The sequence below is a fragment of the Sarcophilus harrisii genome, chromosome 6 (genome assembly GCF_902635505.1).
Source record: "Sarcophilus harrisii chromosome 6, mSarHar1.11, whole genome shotgun sequence".
Classification (NCBI taxonomy): domain Eukaryota; kingdom Metazoa; phylum Chordata; class Mammalia; order Dasyuromorphia; family Dasyuridae; genus Sarcophilus; species Sarcophilus harrisii.
In genome coordinates, this window is record NC_045431.1 from 162,362,720 (window position 1) to 162,382,399 (window position 19,680).

Here is a 19,680-nt window from a genome sequence, read left to right on the forward strand (position 1 = left end):
ATACACAAATATGTTTGTATATGCACATTTCAAATAATATCTACTGTATTATTTGTTAAAGCACATACCAACCTTAAAATATAAATAATAGTAGCTACACAAAATTTTCATTTGCTATAGATTTAACTACCAGGTACACATTACAATAAACTATTATCATATCTGAATCTATAGTTCTCATGGTTTTGTGACATTGTTGTACAGATTTTAGTTTATATTTTTCAAATAATATTTTTAAATCAGTTATTGATATCCAAACATATTTAATAAGTACATATGATCACAATTCTATTTTTCCTTCTGTTCTTATGTTATTTTCTTAAGGATGTTAAAAATGTGGTTGTCTACCTTCAGTCCAGGTTGGTAAATAGTATCAAAAAAGATTCTTTGATACACCAGAAAGTCCAGTTTATAGTCCCATCTTTACTTATAGCTTCTGTATGACCTTGGGCCAGTTACTTAATTTATCTATGACTCAGTTTCCTCATTTGTAAAATTAAAATAATGTAATACAAGAATAGCATAAGCACAGAATGATATACTCTTCATAAAAATAACTTGAATGCCATAGCAAAAAGGGACCACATAACACTATTGTACAAAACCAGGACTGCTGAATGCTCCCACTCTAAGAAGAGGTTGTTTCCTCATTTCCTTTTACTCCCCCCCCACCTCCCCAACCCTGACTTATGATTCAAGGCAGATTCATGGAACTATTTTTGGTACCACTAGAAGGCTGGAAATGCAGCAGCAGGCCAGAAGCAAAGTAAAAAACAGGATCCAGCAAAAGAAAGCTGAAATCATGCTGAGTGACTGAGAGGCCATCTGCTCCTGACTGAGCTGGCAGGGTAAGGAAGGCAATCTGGGCTGGCTATTTGTAGACTCCAGAAATTACTACACACCTGCATGTTTTCTGTGGCATCCCCCAGCAGTCCACCAAAAGTGATCGCATTGGTGACCGTTGCCAGATAAATGAAGAGAATGGCAGAAAGAGCTTGGATATTTAAAGCATCATAAAAGTCACTGGCAAAAAATGGTATTTTCCTCTTTATGTCCTTAATTAGTCCACCACAGAACCTGGGGAGAAAGGAAACATGTAATAATATAAAATAAATTACAATAAAAGAAAGAAAAAGAGTAATAAATGAAGTAAAAGACTAAGATAAAACCAGCCAGCCATTGTACAACAGAGGTTTGTCTTTTTTGTCTGATGGATCCCTTTGGCAATTCAAGTCCATGGATCTCTTCTCAGAATGCTTTTAAACTTAAAAAATCCATATTGTTACAAAACAAATGCATTTTATTGAAATATTTATCCAAAAATACCCCAAAACTTTTTAAAATATCAAGCTTATGACTCATCAGTCAAGAACCCTGATGGACTTTTAAAATCAGTAAAATAAATTTTTCTTGACCACCCAAGATTCAAACAATATCAAAATATTTACACTGTAAAGGATCTCAGAGATAGTATAGATTTTTTTTTATAGTTGATAGATCAGTAGAGCAATAGTAAAATTGACATGTTACTCTACTCTTTTTCTGGTCATTAGATTTGATTCATTTTTACTAAGCATAGAAAAGATCTGTTGGTAAAATGGATGAAACTTAGATTCAATCAAATTTTGTTTGGAATAAAGAATGAATTCTAAATCAGAAATATGGAGAAAGAGAAAGGAACAATCTGCTACTCCCAGCTCAACTCATATTTCAGATTTCTTATCCACTTCCTTGGGCCTTTCTGCCCTAGAGAAAACTCATGATGGGGTACTGCTCTCTTCCCTGATTAAGGACTCTTTAACCCAGATCAATGTTTCAGGGAGGGCTGTGGCCATATTGATTTTATATGTGTCTCTTTTTCTTCTTCCTTTCCAGGGAGAGAACCTTTTTAATCCCACCTCATTTTCCAATTGCCTTTTATATATTGTCTCCCTCATTAGAACAAACTCCAAAAACCATCTATTTTCTTATATTTATATTTCTAATACTTTGCATATAACTACTTCAAAAATTATTTATGTTTATATGTTGATCTATCTGCCTGTCTTTTATTTTTCTTTCTTCCTTTCTCCTTTCTCCTTTCTTTCTCACTGATGGACCAATAATGAGTCCCAACCCTAGCCTAACTCAAACAAACTAAAACCTAGAAAAGATCTTCCCTCACCACCCAGCCAGTGCAAAGATATGGGGCTAGGTGATGAGGGAAGAAAATCATGTATGAGAAAGGATGAATGGAACAATATGGCTGGACTGGAGAGTGCATGGAGGGGAGAGATGCATAAGAAAATTGGAAAGATAGATATCAGGCTAAAAAAGTGTTCAGTGCTAACTTTATGTCTTTATATTTGTAATCAGGAACTACTGGAGTTTATGACATCGTGTGAGTCAGTTCTGTGCTTTAGGAAATTAACTTTGGCAAGGATGTAGAAAGTGGATTGAAATGGGAAGAGATTAGAGTCATGGACGGTCATTAAGAAGATGAGGTGAGAGAGACAATGAACTGGTTCAGTAATTGTGTGAATGGATATTCACAAGAGATGTTGTGGACACAAAAAACATGAGATTTGAGAGTAACTTTATAAGGAAATGGATAAGGGTGAAAGGTACATATGAAATATGATAATCTTGCATGTTTAGGTGCTTTATGGTTACAGGATAATTTCACATTTGAGCCTTTTAAGATCAAGATAAATAGGTAGCAGTATTTTTTACCAGTTGATAGTACAGTACAGCAAACTGAAGCCCCACCTAAGGATTAACAAGGCAATGCCAGCTGCATCCCCTACCCACCTTCCTGTTCGCTGTAGTTCTTCACAATCCCCATGCCCTCCCCCTCCATGACCTCCATCATGGGGGGTGTCTCCATTCATCTGTACATTCTCTCCACCTGAGTACATATTTTTCCTGTGTAAGACCAAGAAAGCCCAAGAGAAGTTAGTGTCATTCACTCATCTGCTTCAAAGATATAGCTAGCACACATTAGTTAAATTAAAGATGTGAGCCTATCTAGAAACTCCTTGGGAAAACAACTCTTATGCTGATTGACTTTTCCCAATATTCTCAGAACCATACTTCAGAAGGCACCATCCTTCACCAGAATTAGCCAGCTTCAAGTGGCCAGAATAGTCATGTAGCATAGTCATATAGCATGTGGTGAACCATTCTGGTGATTTTCAGAAAGTTTCCATGGAATACTCAACCCATTCTGCTGTAGGCACTCATCATTTCACAAGTGAAAAACTGCAATTGGTCTCCCTGCCTCAACTCTCTCACAGTTCTGAACTGACCCTAACTTTGATTCAGACCAATTAAGCAGAAATTGGCAGTTTTCCTCTGAAATACCAAAACACATACCTCTTCAATTTATCAAAAGAGGAAAACAAGACACCAAGAAGTATAAGTGATTTTCTCGAAATAACTCCAAACTCAAAAATTTGTGAACACAGAACAAAACAGTCAATCCAGTCCCTATTCTAGTACACCCCCCACCAATTCTCTGACATGTTAACCTTTTGTCTGATGATGGTAGAGTTTTTGGAGGCTCTATCCTAATAGTTGGATCCCATTCTCCTGGAGGAAGGACGATGACTTCATCCAAGAATTCATCAATTCCAGCAATCAGGTCTTGCCTATCTTTTGCTTTGTAGGCAATATCATGGAATACCTGTAGGGAAGAGAAGATTGGTATTGTTTTAGATAAAGACTAAAAGTTCATATTATGTCAGGGTTGGGATTGGGGGTAGAAATGGAGAATCCAATGAGTGTGTCCATTTATCTTATTTTCTGATGTCTCATCCTTTTGCATGATGGAGGCCTTGAGATCTCAAAAGCTACATCAGAAAAGTAGAGGTATCTAGCAGTAGAGGGATCAGATCACGGATCATGGAAGGGAACTCACAAACTATCTAGAGTACCCTCCATATTAGGGAATTAATTCTTTGGAGATTAAGTGACTTACCAAGGTCACACAACTAACAAGTGACAAAATTAGAATTTAAACCAGATCCTTTTGACGATCTAGTTTTCTCTCCATATATATATTTTTATGTGATTTTACTTTCTTGTTATCACTACTATTAGAATGTAAATTCTTTGAGAGCAAGGGCTGTTTTTGTCTTTGGAATGCAAATATTGAGTAAAATAGCTGGCACAAAGGAAGCATTTTTACAAATACTTGATTGACTGATTGATTGATTAGTCACAAAATTTTTTCAGCCAGAGCATTTAGTCAGACCATCTACAAATGAGGGAAGGAATCATTCTCTGTGTCAATAGAGAGAATGATTACATAGATAGAATCATGGACCTTTTCAGTGCTGAAATTGAAGTACAATGTAGCATTGCAAACTTGTCAGCTTTCCCCATGATCCCACTGATATATCTTGTTTGTTACTGTTTTTAGTTGTGTCCAGCTCTTTCACGACTTCATGGACCATGACATGCTGATCCTCCATGGGATTTCCTTGGCAATGATGTACTAGAGTGGTTTGCCATTTTTTTCTCCAGTGAATTAAGGAAAATAGGAGTTTACATTCTAATGGTAGTGATATGTAAGTAGAGTCACATAAAAGACATATATGGAGAGAAAACTAACTCAGTAAATAAATGATGTGATTGCACACAGACAATAAGTATCTGAGGTTGAATTTGAATTCAGGTCTTCCTAATTCTAGGTCCAGTATTCTATCCAGAGTGCCATGTAGCTGCTTCAATTTTCTATTTATTTCTGTCCAAAGTATTCAACACTGAAATTTATAGCCTTTTTACAAGTTCCTTCATTCCTAATATTCTCTCCTAATTAAACAATTCCTCATTATCTTCTCTATGTAAATGATCTGTTCTAAGGGATTACCATAATTCTCTCACTTACCAGGCTTAAAGATTTAAAAATTATACCTTTACCTTACCTTTCTCCATCCCCATGGTCAATTAGTTGCCAAGTCCTTTCCATTATGTATATGCAATATTTCTTACATCTGTCCCTTTCTTTTCACTTCTACCGCTATCACTCTACTCTAGGCACTCATTAGTAAGGCTTCTTAATATGTTTTCTTGCTTATAATTTCTTTCCATGATAAATTATCCTTCATGCTGACCAGAATAGCCTTTTTAATATCAAATTCTCTCTCTTTTTTTCCACTCAGAAACTCTCATTAGAGGCTCAATGCTTATCTTTCTTATTTTGTTCTTCAGTGTGTTGTTTTCTGAACTCATGAATAAATGTTTCTGCAGTAGTAAGAAGTCAGGTTTTAATTGTATTTTCATAGACTACAGTTGACATGGCAGAGGTGAGAGAAGCCTAAATTTGGAATCAGGAAGATATGGATTCTAATCCTGCCTCTGACACTAAATAGCCATATGAGAGTGAGCATCCCTCAGTCTCAGACTTAGATCACTCTCTAGAACTGACAATAAATTAAATTATATTTACAAACAGAGTGAAATCTGTCTCACTGGAGAGAGGTTAAGGCAGCTAAGTGCTACAGTGAATGGAATGCTGGACCTAGAGTCAAGAAGATTCATCTTCAAATACGAAAATATGTATAGAAGAATTGCATATGTTTAACCTATATTGGATTCCTTGCTGTCAAGGGAAGGGGAGGTGGAGGGAAGGGAGGCAAAAAAACACAAGGTTTTGCAAGCATGAATGTTGAATCTTTGCATGTATTTTGAAAATAAAAAGTTATTTTTAAAAAAAGATTATCTTCCCAAGTCTAAAATTGTCTTCAGATACTTACTAGCTGAGTGACTTTGCCTCAGTTTCCCCATCTGTAAAATGATCTAGAGAAGAAAATGGCAAGGCACTCCAGTATCTTTGCCAAAAAAATCCCAAATGGGGTCCCAGACTGATACAATGAAATGACTGAAACAGCAGTAGCTTAAACTGGGTTATTCAGGCCAACCAGGAAGACCACACCTTTAACCTTCAGGGATTTGTACAGTACACCTTAAGGATCCAGATGAAAAATGGATTTAGGGGAAATATACATAAGAATCCTATCCCTGAAATAGAAAGAACTGGACAATCATTAGTGAGTCATCAGGGAATTTAGGCTGTATTGAAAATAATGCCAAGCCTCAAGTATTACCTAATATTGTTGTTCACAAGAAAGAGAACAGAAATAAGCAACCACCAGTGAGACAAATTTTATACTCATTAGGAGCATAGGAAGGAATGGAATTTTAACAAATAAGGTTGATATGGTGTGGTGGAAAGGATGCTGATGGCAATCAAGAGACCCAAACTTAAAATAATAGTTTAAATATTTAGTTGGGTATTTACCATAAACTATTATGTGTTTCAGTTTCTTCCTTTGTAAAATGGAGATAAAAGTACTTGTATCGTGTGAAAAATGGTAAACTTTCAAACCCTGTAGGGGTATTAACTATTATTATAGCTTTATTAATGGACAAGATGACAACCAAACATTTCTAAAACCAATCTAGTAAGCAGAAAGGGCATATAGGTAGTGGTGCAGTGAATAGAGCACTGAGCTTGGAGTTAAAACCTGAATTCGAATCTGGATTCAGATCCAACAAGCTATGTGATCTGGGTAAGTCACTTCACACTGCCTCAGTTTCCTCATTTGTCACATGAGCTAGAGAAGGCAATGGTAAATCTTTGCCAAGTATCTTTGCCAGTATCTTTGCCAAGAAAAACTCAAATGTGGTAATGAAGATTTGGATGGGACTGAAATTACACAACAACAATAATATTACCAATTCCATTTATAAAGACCTCCAAAGGAGTAGATTTTATAACTTCTACTGGCAACACATTTATTTATGTAACAACTTTGTAGCCAAGGAGTTATTCTTTGCAGCTCATCCAAGTCCTTCCTGCTATATTAGTCTACTTTTTCAGTCCTTAGTAGAACAATTTTTGGTTATCCACAGACTATACAGGATGTCCCCAAAATCTTAGTAGAGGTTTAATTTGAACTTACTGTTTGTTAAGATGGTGAAGCTTAAAAATGCACTAAAACTCTAAAGAAACTGTATTCTTGAAACAAAGGATTAAGTGACCCTTTCAGCCTTTTCTTTCCCAGACTAACAAATAATAGAGCTAGCAAATAAACAGGAAACCATTAAAAGAGACCAAACCACAAACTTCTTCAGAATGTCAATATTTCACCTCAGCAGGAAAGCTATTTTCTGTCTTTATATGATGGAAAAATTTAGTAAAGATAAAAAGAAAATGAATGGTAATAATGCCAATCTGTCCTCCTTAAGAGAAAAACAGAACCCAAAAGGCAAATATGTTTCTGTACAGATGGCCATCAGCTGGTTTTTGAGGGTACCTACGGGACATAATGGGATGTCACCCAGTGGAATCTCAAAGTAGTCAGAAGGAAGTGGGCAGTACCATGAGACACTCAGCACTGAGACACTAAGCAATTAGGCAGAGAGAAGCCAGGAGATAATGGCTGTGATATGGATAGAATGTAGAAATGACAGTAGCATCTGTGGGGTAATATTATAAAATATAGAGAATTGAGTTCGAATGGTCTCAGAAATAACCCTTCCACTTTAAAGATGGGGAAACTAAGGTACAGAGCTACTGACTGCACATCAAAGGCTCATTCTACTAATACCTACTGTCTCTCTTTGAGCAGCTTGTCTACTCCCTAGGTGATCCTAAAATCCCCAGAGTCTCAGTTTTATCATCTTTGAAATGGGTGTAACATGATTGACATAAGAATCAATGGAATAACATCTTGATGACTATTCCATTTCCAACTCCCACACCTGTGTCATTTCTAAAACTCTCAATGTTGTTCAATAGCAACTGCTATATTGTTCTAAGATTTCTCTTATTCATTCACACTATTTTTGTACAGATGTTATGAGAAAAGTAATAGGCTCTTAGAAGGTGAGAAACCCCCCCCCCAAAAAAAAACCAATGACTTCTGACTACACAAGAAAACGATTTGCATTTGGTGTTCTCTCTTAGGCCAATCATTTCTGAATAATAGAGAAGTCAGGGTAAGTAATTTCTCAGAAAAAGTGTGTTTCCAAAAAAGAAAAGCCATTAAGAAGAAAAATATTAATTTAATCCAGTTATGCTTTTCAAAAATTTAAGTGCAAAAAGATTTGAGGGAGGCAAATAATTCTTAAGAAATTAAAATATTTTAGGCAAGTAAAGGCATTGTCATTGCAACAAAAAATTTAAAAACTAATATAAAAATAAAATGTGGTCTTGTCTGATAAATGGATGTCAAATATTGAGTTCGATTTGTGACTTTTTCCTATTATGTCATGTAAAAGTGTCAGGCAGACTCATCTTTTTTAATTCAAACCTGGTCTCAGATGCTTACTAGCTTGTGATCCTGGACAAGTCACTTCTCCATGTTTGCCTCAGTTTCTTCATCTGTAAGTGACTTGGACAGAGTCATACAGCTAATCAGTAATGTGAAGGAGGAAATGGCAAACCACTCTAGTATCTTTGCCAAGAACCCCAAATGAGGCCATGGAAGGTTGGACATGACTGAAATGACTGAACCTCAACAACAAAGATCAAGAAATTATAAATTATACAAAGTAAATTAGAATAATTCTGTGTGTGTGTATGTGTTTGTGTTTGTATGTATGTACAGGTTATAAGAAAGTAATCTCACATCTCAGGGTTAAACAAAATGATAAAGTAGATGGACTAATGGTCTTTATGTCTACAGTATAATGTAGCAAAAATAGAATTGAGCGAGGCAAGGAAACATGAGTTTAAATTCTGACTTTTTTTTTTTTTACTAAGAAATACTTTATAAATGTGTGACATTTGTTTTCTGGTCCTCAGTTTTCTTAGATTAAAATAAGGGGACTGGGCAAGATGATCTTTCAGAGCCCTTCCTTCTAAATGCTATGACACAAAAAGCTAAGTTTTGAGTCTGAGTTATGCCATACCTGTGCAACTATGATCAAATTATTTAGTATTCCTGAATCTCAGTTTCTTTTCATCTATAAAATGGGGCTAATAAATCTGACATTATTTACCTAATTTGGTACTTCTGAGAACATCTTTTATAAACAATTGCATGTTATTTAAATCTGAATGATTTAGTATTCAGAATCTCACAGATTATGGAGCCATAGATCCCAAAAGTAGAAGAGACATCTCGGTACATCTATTCCATTCTGATCATTTTATTGATCAAGTGAAGTAACATTTGAAAAACTCACTTAGCCTAGTGCTTACAGGAGGTGCTATGCAAATGTATATTCCTTTCCTGTATAGGAAATGAAGGCCCAGATAACAGTTTGAAATGATACAATTGGGAGATGAACACAGGTTCTTTTGACTGCCAAATGAGAGCTTCTTCTACATCACATGCTGTCTCTGTGATATCCTTCTTCCCTCTACCCCAAAATTCCTACCTCGTCAGACATCAAAGTAGCAATGGCTCTCCCAATCTCATGGTAAGACTTTGCTTTCCCTTTAGGACCTAAGAGAATGAACAGGAACCTGTTTGGAAAAAAAAAAAAGAGAGAGAGCGAGAGAGAAAGAGAAGCAATGATTAGAATACAGAAGAATATACTATGTTTTAAATTCAAATTATACAGAAATCATAAAGCTCTTTATTTATGCTAGTATAGAAAAAAAGGCCAGGCCCAAATCCTCATCTATTTTTTTTAAGTAGGGATAGTGCTTGTGTCATACAGATGATTCTATTTCATGGTTGGGAAACATATGAAAATTGGCTGCAAGATTTACTCTGGGGCAAAGTCCAACTTAACAGTGGAGGCATCTAAAGTTGTCTCACAGGGATTGCCTTTCTGAATCATTTCACCATTCCTTTTTAAACTTTCCTCTTTTTGTCCAATTCCCTAAGCTTTTATGAATTTTCAGAACCAAACAAACAAAACCTAGAAGGCACAGTCCTGAGTGAGGCTTCAGGGGTCTCAGCTTTCCTTGGTTTTTCTTTACCCAATATGGGCAGTGAGAAATGATCTTTTATGTGTTTATGAGAAATGTTTTTACTGAGATGAGCTCAGTCATCAACAGAAACTAGTCACATATTAAGTGAACCTTATGCTAACAACAAAACCAAGAGAGAAAACTAGGAGAGATCGTCAAAGATGAATAAATACACCAAAAATAAACCATCATCCACAGAGAGTCAAAATTCCTTTGTGGATGTGCTGATTTTATTTCTAACCTTATTTTCCAAATAATATACATAGCTTGGTGTAACAGAAATACTTTTTTAAAAAAATGCTTATAGACTAGTTCCCATTTAGATACATCTACCATGATGTTGCAAGCATAGAATTATATAAAGAATTCTAGACTAGAAATCAGGAGTATCTCTATGGATTTCACTTGTATCATCTGTAAGTTGATTATAAAACCTATAATATTTCACAAAATTATTATGAGAATTAAAAAAGATATAAGCAAATTGTTTTGCAAACCTTTAATTAGTAAATCAATAAACAAGCCTTTTTGGCAATGTGCCAGACACTGGGGATACAAGTACAATGAATGGAACAAAACGCTCTTAGGAGAGGTTTACATATAAATAAGAAAGACAATAAGTATATTTAATGGTATATATAGAATAAATATATGAACACAATAAACACAAATAAATGTTCAGTAATTAACACCAAGTAATTATGGGGAAAAGAGCATTACAGTTTACAAGTTCAGGTAGAAAGTAGTTTCTGAGCTGCATCTTAGAGGAAAAAAGAAATTTCATGAAGATGAGCTGAGGAGAGTGCAGTCCAGGTATGGTAGACAGTTGTTACAAAGGTATTTGGTTAAGAACCCAAGGTTAACTATATCAGATTGCTTGGTTTCGGGGGGAGAAGGGAAGAAGGGAGAGAGGAAAAAAATATGGAACAAAAGTATTTGCAAAGGTGAATGATGAAAACTATCTTTGCATATATTTGGGAAAATAAGATACTAGGAAAAAAATTTAAAAAGAATTCAAGATTAAGAATCTCTGGTACAGAGGAAAAGATAAATTCAGTTTTTGGACATGTTCTCAATCTTTATGCTCGTTATAAGTTGTTATCATTAGAGAATATCTAGATAAAACAGCATGAGATATACGATGAAAGGATGTGAAGTCACAGGCCTAGATTTGAATCCTAATTCCACTGCTTATCACCTGTTCACCATGGGGCAAGTTCCTTTGTTTCAATCTTCTCATCTCTAAAATGAGAAGGTTGGATTGTGAGAGGAAAGGCTCTTCCAGCCCTGATTCCTACAACTGGAAAAGAATATTGATAAGAAGTAATGACCCCAGCAGCCCTTTTTCTAGTGGAAAAAAAACTGAAAACTGAGTGGATATCCATCAGTTGGAGAGTAGCTAAATAAGTAATGGTATGTGAATGTTAGAGAATAGTATTGTTCTTTAAGAAATAATCAGCAGGATGATTTCAGAAAAGCTTGGAAAGACTTACATGAACTGAAGAAGTGAAGTAAGTAGAACCAAGAGAACACTCTACACTACAACAACAAGATTATACAATGTTCATCTCTAATGGACATGGCTCTTCACCAATGAAGTCAATCAGGAGAATTCTAATACTTGTGAGGGAGAAAGTCATCTGCATCCAGAAAAGAGAATTAAGGGGACTAAATGTGGATGACAACATAGTATTTTCACCCTTTTTGTTTTTTGCTTTTTGGGTTTTTTTCTCACTTTTTTCCTTTTTGATCTGATTTTTCTTATATAGCAAAAGTGTGGAAATATGTATAGAAGAATTGTACATGTTTAACATATATTGGATTACTTGCTGTTTAGTGAAAGAGATGGGGAAATGGAGGGAGAAAAACTTGGAACACAATAGTTTTGCAAGAGTGGGTATTATTTTAACAGACAAGAAAATTAAGAATCATCAAAGTTAAGTGATGTGTTCAAGAACTCATTGACTTTAAATGGCAAAACTAGGTCTGGAGAACTTTTCTAAAGCTACCTTAACATCTCAGAGAGCTACTGTGAATAACATATTCAGTCATTTTGAGAAGCCTAAAGTCATAGACATGTGAAAAGAACTGCTGTTGTTATCAAGTTATGTCTGAACTCTACAGAGGCAAGAGCATGGCTCCCACACAAATCACTTCTTCTTCCTTTTAAACATCAGAACTCACCATGAGCTATTAGAATGGCTGAGTTGTCCACTGGGATTTGACATCAAAGCAAAAGGAGGTCAGAGACTAGACTAAGAGAATAAGGTATGTGAATGGGAATCTGGGATACCAATTCAACTAGGGAATCGTCTTTCAATAATGGTGGCCCCAATCCCTGACTTCAAATAAAAACTGTAATATCTGGACTCCAATCATTAGATTCATAGGGCCAAGAAACAAGGAAAAAGAGAAAATGCTGGTTTTCCTAAGGTTCCTTGTGAACCTTATGTAGTGGGGGGAGAAGGGAGAAGAGAGGACCATGAAACTGAATGAGATCTCTTAGAAAAAGGTTTAAAGTCCAGAAAAAGCTCAGTGGATCAGTGAATAGAATGCTGACCTGCAAATTTGGCCTCAGACACTTACTAGCTTTATCATGGGTAAGTCATAGTCTCTGTCTACTTCAGTTTCTTTAATTCTAAAACAGGAATAATAATAATAATAATAACAACAACACCCACCTCCCAGTGGTATTTGTAAAGTGCTTTGGAAACTTTAAAGAACTAATCAAAGTTAGCAATTATCACTTTTAAAAATTTTAAATTTAAAAATTATTTGATAATTTTATATTATTATTTATTATATTTTATATTTATTATTATTATTTATTATTTTATATTATTATATTTTATAATTATTTCAGTATAGTTAGCTTCTTTTGTAAAACTGTTTTTATGTCATGCATTTAAAGACATTATTGTGAGAGGAGTCCATGGGCCTCACAAGATGGCCAAAGGGGGTCGTAACCTCAAAAATATTAAGCATCCCTATGTTTCTTAGAAATTATGTTTAATCAAGAGCATCCAATCTACCATTAAGACCAATCCAAAAAGGGAAAAAAATGAGATAAGAGAGAAAGTTAAGTCCACTGAGAATAAGATAAGCTATAAAAAATTATCTCCTGTGTATTAAAACTCTCCTGTGAAGTCACAGATTCACTTTCCAGTATTATCACTGTGGTTGAAATGGCAATAGCAGCTAGCATGAGGAAAAGCTTGTTCATGCATGAAGGAAGTCATTATTTTAATCAAATTTTAGCACTTCTAACACTAAAACTAAATTAAACCTAGAATGCTTCTCTTGACAATCAGATCGATTTTTTTTTTTCTTGACGTGAGTGGGCATTGATTTGAATAGTTCACAAGTATAATATTTTTAACCACTTAAGAAATAGAGGAATCACATTAAGAAATAATCAACAGAGCTGGTCTTGTTTCTCAAGTCCTTTCTATTGCTGTAAGGCGTGTGACCTAACATAAGGTGCCAGCTGTCAGTTTAGGGGGTAAAAAAGAAAGTCACCAGGACTGGAGGGACAAAGGGGCCAGATGTGGTGCAGCAATGGAAATATGCCTAGCACCTGACATTTTCCCTAATGCATTTTGTAAATGGATTTCTTCTTATCTGCCAGTTCATATCCTGTTAATGGATCCCAATATAACTCCCTAATCTGCAATAAATAAAACATGAAATTCACCCACAACAGAACCTTATACACATAGATATGTAAAGCATTTTACAAATTTTAAAATACTATTTAGATGTGAGCTATTGCTATCTTAATGCATCTTTTGTGCTAAATAACCCAGGGTAAGCACCTCATCTTGGTAAAAATATATTCATTAAAGTTCCAATCAATATCGGCAATCCAAGAACAAGTGTTCTCTAGTGGCTACATGAGGCAATCAGTTTGTCACTCTGTCAACAAGCAATTATTAAGTGTCCTCTATGTGACAAATACACTGGATACAAAAATAGGTAAAAAAATCAATCTCTTTACCATGAAAAATTATATATATATAAATAATATGTGCATCTATATATATACATATATGCATATATAATAAAATATGTATAAATAAATTGTGTGTATGATAAATGTATTATTATGTGTATAATATTTAGTGTGTATATAATAAATATAATAAATAATACAATTTGTGTATAAGATAAATTATAAATAAAATATGCATAACAAAATACAATATATTATATGTAGATATATAGAAAGAGAGAATGAGAATTCTTTGTGTTAAATATACCACTATACTAAATAACACTTTCACATTGTATCACATTGAGTATAGCCAGTGGTGTCAAGCATGATATGGGACATTTGAATATACATATGCATATACATATAGATACACATATGTGTATATGTGAACCTGGGTGAGCTAGGTGGAAGTGCTAAGTGGAAGAGCTGAGTGGTCCTAAGCAAGTCACAACTTTTGCCTCAGTTTCCTCATCTGCAAAAAGAGCATAACAATAGTACCTACCTCTCAGAATTGTTGTGAAGATGAAATGAGATAATAACAGTGCCCAGCACATAATAAGTGCTATGCGTGTGTATGTGTGTAGTATAACACATTCAGAGTATTGGATAAACTAACTAAACATGATTGACTGATTCTCCATAATGACAATAAGCCAATTTGAGTAACACTATCATGAAGAAATATTCAAAATAAGAAAAAGCTAACCTCCATTTCTTGACCAGTGTAAAATTTAAAAGGAGGTTATAGTATAACAGAAAACACACTTGATGTATAATCAGAAGCCCGAGTTTGCATTCCCTTTCTTCGTTATGTAATTTTCAATGAGTCATTTCTTTTCTCCAGGACTTAATTTCCTGATCTGCAAAATGAAATAATTACTAAAGTCCCTTCCAAGTCTAATTCTATGACCCTATGACATATTAGAAGTCAGTCCCCTCTTTAATTAGAATTGGAAAGACAAAAAAGAAATGACATGTCCTTTAAGTGAATTCATTTTTCCTACTTCCCATTCTAATTGGAAGCAATTTATAGAATCAATTCTTTGGAATATTCACTTAACTCCGGGGGTACTTTATCCCCTTCGGGATCAAACACAAAATGTTCTATTTGGCATTCAAAGCCTTTCATAACCTAATCTCCTCTTATTTTTCCAGCCTTCTTACACCTTACACCTCAACATATATTCTTTAATATACTGACCCTGGACTTCCTGAGTGATCCATGAACAAGACTCTTTATCTCTCATCTCCAAACACTTTCCCTGGCTGTCCCCTCCATTCTTGGAATTTTTCTTCTCTCCTTGGCTTCACTTCCTCAACTTCCTTTAAGTCCAAATCAAAATCCTATTAGTCTTCCCTAATCCCTCTTAATTTCAGGGCTTTTCCTCTCTCAATTATTTTCTATTTATCCCATATGTAGCTTATTTTTTATGGTTTTGTTTGCTTGCTGTTTCCCCCATTTGACTATAAGTTCCTTGAGTAAGCCTAGTTTGTAGAAGTCATTTTATTGTTATTTTGTCCTTTTTCATTTGTATCCAACTGAAAACCCCATTTGGAGTTTTCTTGGCAAAGATACTGGAGTGATTTGCCCTTTCCTTCTCCAGCTCATTTGGCAGAGGAGGAAACTGAGGCACACAGAGTGAAGTGACTGTCCAGGATCACATAGCTTGTACATATCTGAGGTTGGATTTGAATTCTGGAACATGAGTCATTCTGACTCCAGAATCAATAGGGTACCACTTAGCTGCCCTTAGTAGGTGCTTAATTGAATACAGAAGGGGAGTTTTGCTGTCCATAAAGCAAGTTGGAATACCTAACTCTGCAGCAGCAGAGTGCTCCAAATTGAGAACTGAGTACAGATTATAAAGTGCTCCAAATTGAGGAGAATAATAAAAAAGGGAAATGGGAGAATTAAGGAAAACTAATAGGGTTAGATAACCGAATTCAAGTTCCCTCTACTGAGCTTTTTCACCTCACAAGTCTAAAAGGACGTTTGATTTTTACAATACAACACATCCTGCCAAACTCTGCTTTGATCATGAACTAATCATGGTTTGGGATCCAAGCTGTTTTATGTCAGTGAGCAAATCTTATTTTTAACCAGAAGCTTTCTCTTTGTTAGCAAATTAAGAGTAAACATCAGATCTGTGGGGCCAGAAGGCCACAGACCAAGATGACAGCTATGGATGGATAAAAAGGATTGCTTTTGTTACTGGAGTCTTTTTCTTATTTACTTACAACTAGAAATAAGCTCCAGCTAGATTTATTACTGCCTACAGATTTTGTTCAAGAAGTCTCCATCAAAAGACCTTATCCCCCAATCAAGTTTAAAGTTTCACAATCTAAAGCTGATTACACCAGGATATAATTAGCTCCTCAACCTAGAAAAGAATATAAATGCGATGGACCACACATAATGCAGACCCACTACCCCATGTGTTTATATATAACCTGAAGATCAAGAACTTCATAACCCCCCAAATCCTTATGGTTTTTTCCCCATTCTTCTCTTCCTCATCTTCACTTCATCATCATCACTATCATCATCATTTCAGTTCCATAGGCAACTAGGTGACAGTAGAGTCAGAAAGAAGTGAGTTCAAATTTTCCCTCAGACATCTATCTAGCTTTGTGACTGGACAAGTCACTTAATTCCTGTCTACCTCAGCTTCCTCAAAAGTAAAATAAGAATAATAATAGCACCAAACTCCCAAGGTTGTTGTGAAGATCAAATGAGACAATTGTAAAGCACTTAGCACAGTATTTAATAAATGCCTGTTTCCTTCCCCTCATTGTTCAACAATTTCAGGTTAGTCTGAGGGCTTCCTCTATCTTCTACATTCACACACATCTCAGCTCTGAAATATACTTCACCTACAACAGGTGGATAGTAAAGACAAGCTTTCAAAGCAATAGTCATTATGTCTACAAACAGAATTCATCTTTCCCCTTAAATGGACTCCTCCTTCTGAGTTTCTTATTACATCAGTTAGCAAGAGATCAATTCAAACTGGGCAGTGTCTCATATTCCTTCTCCTTCCTTATTCTTATTGGGGCTTGGTATTATTGTGCATTATCTCTCAGAGACCAAACTCTCCCATTTCCAATCTTCTTCTTACTACCTGCAAATTAATAACCCTTCAGTGAGTTTCTATTGCCTATAAGCCTAAGTCTGACATTCAAGCCTTTCTACAGTCTAGCACCTCTTGTAGAGAAGAACTTTCTAGCCTTAGTTTACCCATCTCCCCTACACATGATTACTCTGTGGCTTTACTACTTAAATGGTATTTACCTCGGTCTCAGCCACTGCTTATATTTGTCCTTCTATCTCTAATGTTCTCTATCCAGCTCCACTTGCTAAAATCAGTCAACAATAGTCAACTAGCATTAATCAAGCCCTCATGACATACCAGGCACTCTGCAATGCACTAGGAATATAAAAAAAAAAGGCAAAACCAGTCTCTATCCCAATAAAATTACTTACTAATGGGAGAGATCATATACAAATAAATAGATATATTACAGGTTATAAACAGAGAAAATGCTACTTATTCTTAGAGACTCAAAGGCAACTCTCTGATCCACCAAGCAAAAAAGATAATTTTTTTTTCCTTCTTCAATTCACAAATGACACTTTTTCCCTCATGATCTTCATTTTTCATTCTGTATTATTTTGAATTTATTACATATTTTTGTTATTTTATATTTGTGTATATATATATATATATATATATATATATATATATATATACACTCAAATACTCCTCTCCCTCTCTCCTTCCCTCCCTCCTCTTCCCCCCCTCTCCCTTCCCCCCATCTTTCTCCTTTGTTTCTCTTGCTGTCTCTGTCTCTGTCTCTGCCTACCTCTCATATCTATACACACACATACAGCTCATTTGAAGGTCTGAGAAGACAGAGTCCATATCCTAAATATTTTCATATCTTTTCTAACATCAAGCACCGTACTTTAAAAATCTTTAGTAAACAACTGAATAAACATGATTCATTAAAAATATTTTAACAATAAAAACAAATATATTTAAAGATAATAAACTATTTTAAAATAATGGCTGCATACTGGGACATGACAGCATTGAATAAATTCTCAATCTGTGACTATCTGCATGATCTTAGGCAAATTCTTTCATCTTTGTGCCTGAAAAGGGTGAATTAGATGACCAAAGAGATCCCTATAGCTCTAGATTAAGAGCTTTAACTTTGGGGGTTTATCTAAAATTTAGATAAATTTTAGGGATGGGAAAAATTACATATTTATTTTCATTTGCTTCAAACTAAAATTTAGCATTCCAAATTCAGTTATTTCAAAGCGTTTTCTGAGAATGTGTCCCTAGGTTTCACTAGATGATCTTGAGAGGTACAGAAGATAAAGAAGGTTATAAATTCTACTCTATACCAAAAAAAGAGATTCAAAACTAAATTAATTAATCTATAGAGTCAAGACTGAAGAAAAGAAAGTAAAGCCAGAGGAGCAGTGATATAAGGGTAGAATCAGAGTAAAGATAAAGAAGAGGTTTAGTGAGGCAATTTTGTTACTACTGTGAGAAATATAACATTTTTGTTGTGGTTCAGTCATTTCAATTGTACCTGACTCTTCATGACCCCAATGGGTGTTTTCTTCGCAAAGATAACTGGAGTAGTTTTCCATTTCCTCCTCCAACTCATTTAACAGATGAGGAAACTGAGGAAAATGAGAGCAAGTGACTTGCCTAGAGTCACACAGCTATAAATTTTTGAAGGCAGATTTGAACTCGGGAAGATGAATCTCTCTGATTCCAGGTCCAGTACTCTGCCTACTGTGCCAGCTAGTGTCCTTTAGCAATATACTGGCTTAACATACATACATATACATACGTATACAAACATCTATAATTATTATATTATATATGTGTATGTGTATATATGTACCTATATATATAACCAATATATATAATTATACAAAATCATTAAATCCAAGGGAGTTTGAAAAGGAAGATACTAGCAGTTGGGAGATAAATTGAGATTATTTAAGTGTTAACTCTTATAATAATAGCAATAAGAGTTATTGTTATTATAAGATCTTTTTCAGCCTTGGTTCATGCTTACAGGGAAGCTTCAAATGTGGCAGATGGGAAGATGGGGCCAAGGAGAGCAGATATATAGAGGAGGGGAGAACATCTGTGTTATCTACCCTAAAGGGAATAGTGAAGGATAATGAAACTCTTACATTCATCCTATCTTCCTGAATTTACTAAGGATACTTGCTCTCTCTGATTGAAAACCTAGGGAACTAGAAAATGCATATGAATTCCTTTTAAAAGTACCAAGAAAAATTATTTGCCCTTTCAAAAACACTTCCTCTCATTTTTTCCCCCTGAAACTTCCCCTTCCCTCTTTTCTCTCCCTTCCTTTCCTACCTATTCACCATTTCCTCTAATGATCCTGGGAGGAGCGGCTTCATTTTTATCTTCGTATAATGATGATCAGGAAGAAAAATAAATTAAATAAAATGAATGGCTGAAGACTGAGACAGTCCATCATGATAAGCCCTCCAGACCTTGTGGGATTTCTTTTATTGGATTTTGCAGAATGTAGTTATTACAGATGGCCCTGCATTGCACAGGAAAGTCAGCTAATGAGGCCCCCAATTTGGTGATTATAGCTCAAGCTAGTTCAAAGGACAGCCAATGGATAAGGCCATTTCCTGGGAGGAAAAATGACCATTCAAGGCCCAGAATGGTCTACAAATAACTCTTTGGTAATTGAATGATGTGCT

General features: G+C 35.1%; 1 protein-coding gene across 6 annotated transcripts in view; it reads right to left on the reverse strand.

Annotated features, from left to right (window-relative positions):
* The window catches only part of SLC4A4 (solute carrier family 4 member 4), a 382,231-nt gene that overhangs the window by 97,917 nt on the left and 264,634 nt on the right, over positions 1-19,680 (reverse strand). For all 6 annotated transcript variants that reach the window (XM_031944125.1, XM_031944124.1, XM_031944128.1 and 3 more), the window contains 4 exons: positions 9,373-9,460; positions 3,510-3,664; positions 2,791-2,904; positions 903-1,077 (listed from right to left, as the gene is read on the reverse strand). In XM_031944125.1, coding sequence (XP_031799985.1) covers positions 903-1,077; positions 2,791-2,904; positions 3,510-3,664; positions 9,373-9,460 — 532 coding nt within the window. The remainder of the gene's footprint in view (positions 1-902; positions 1,078-2,790; positions 2,905-3,509; positions 3,665-9,372; positions 9,461-19,680) is intronic.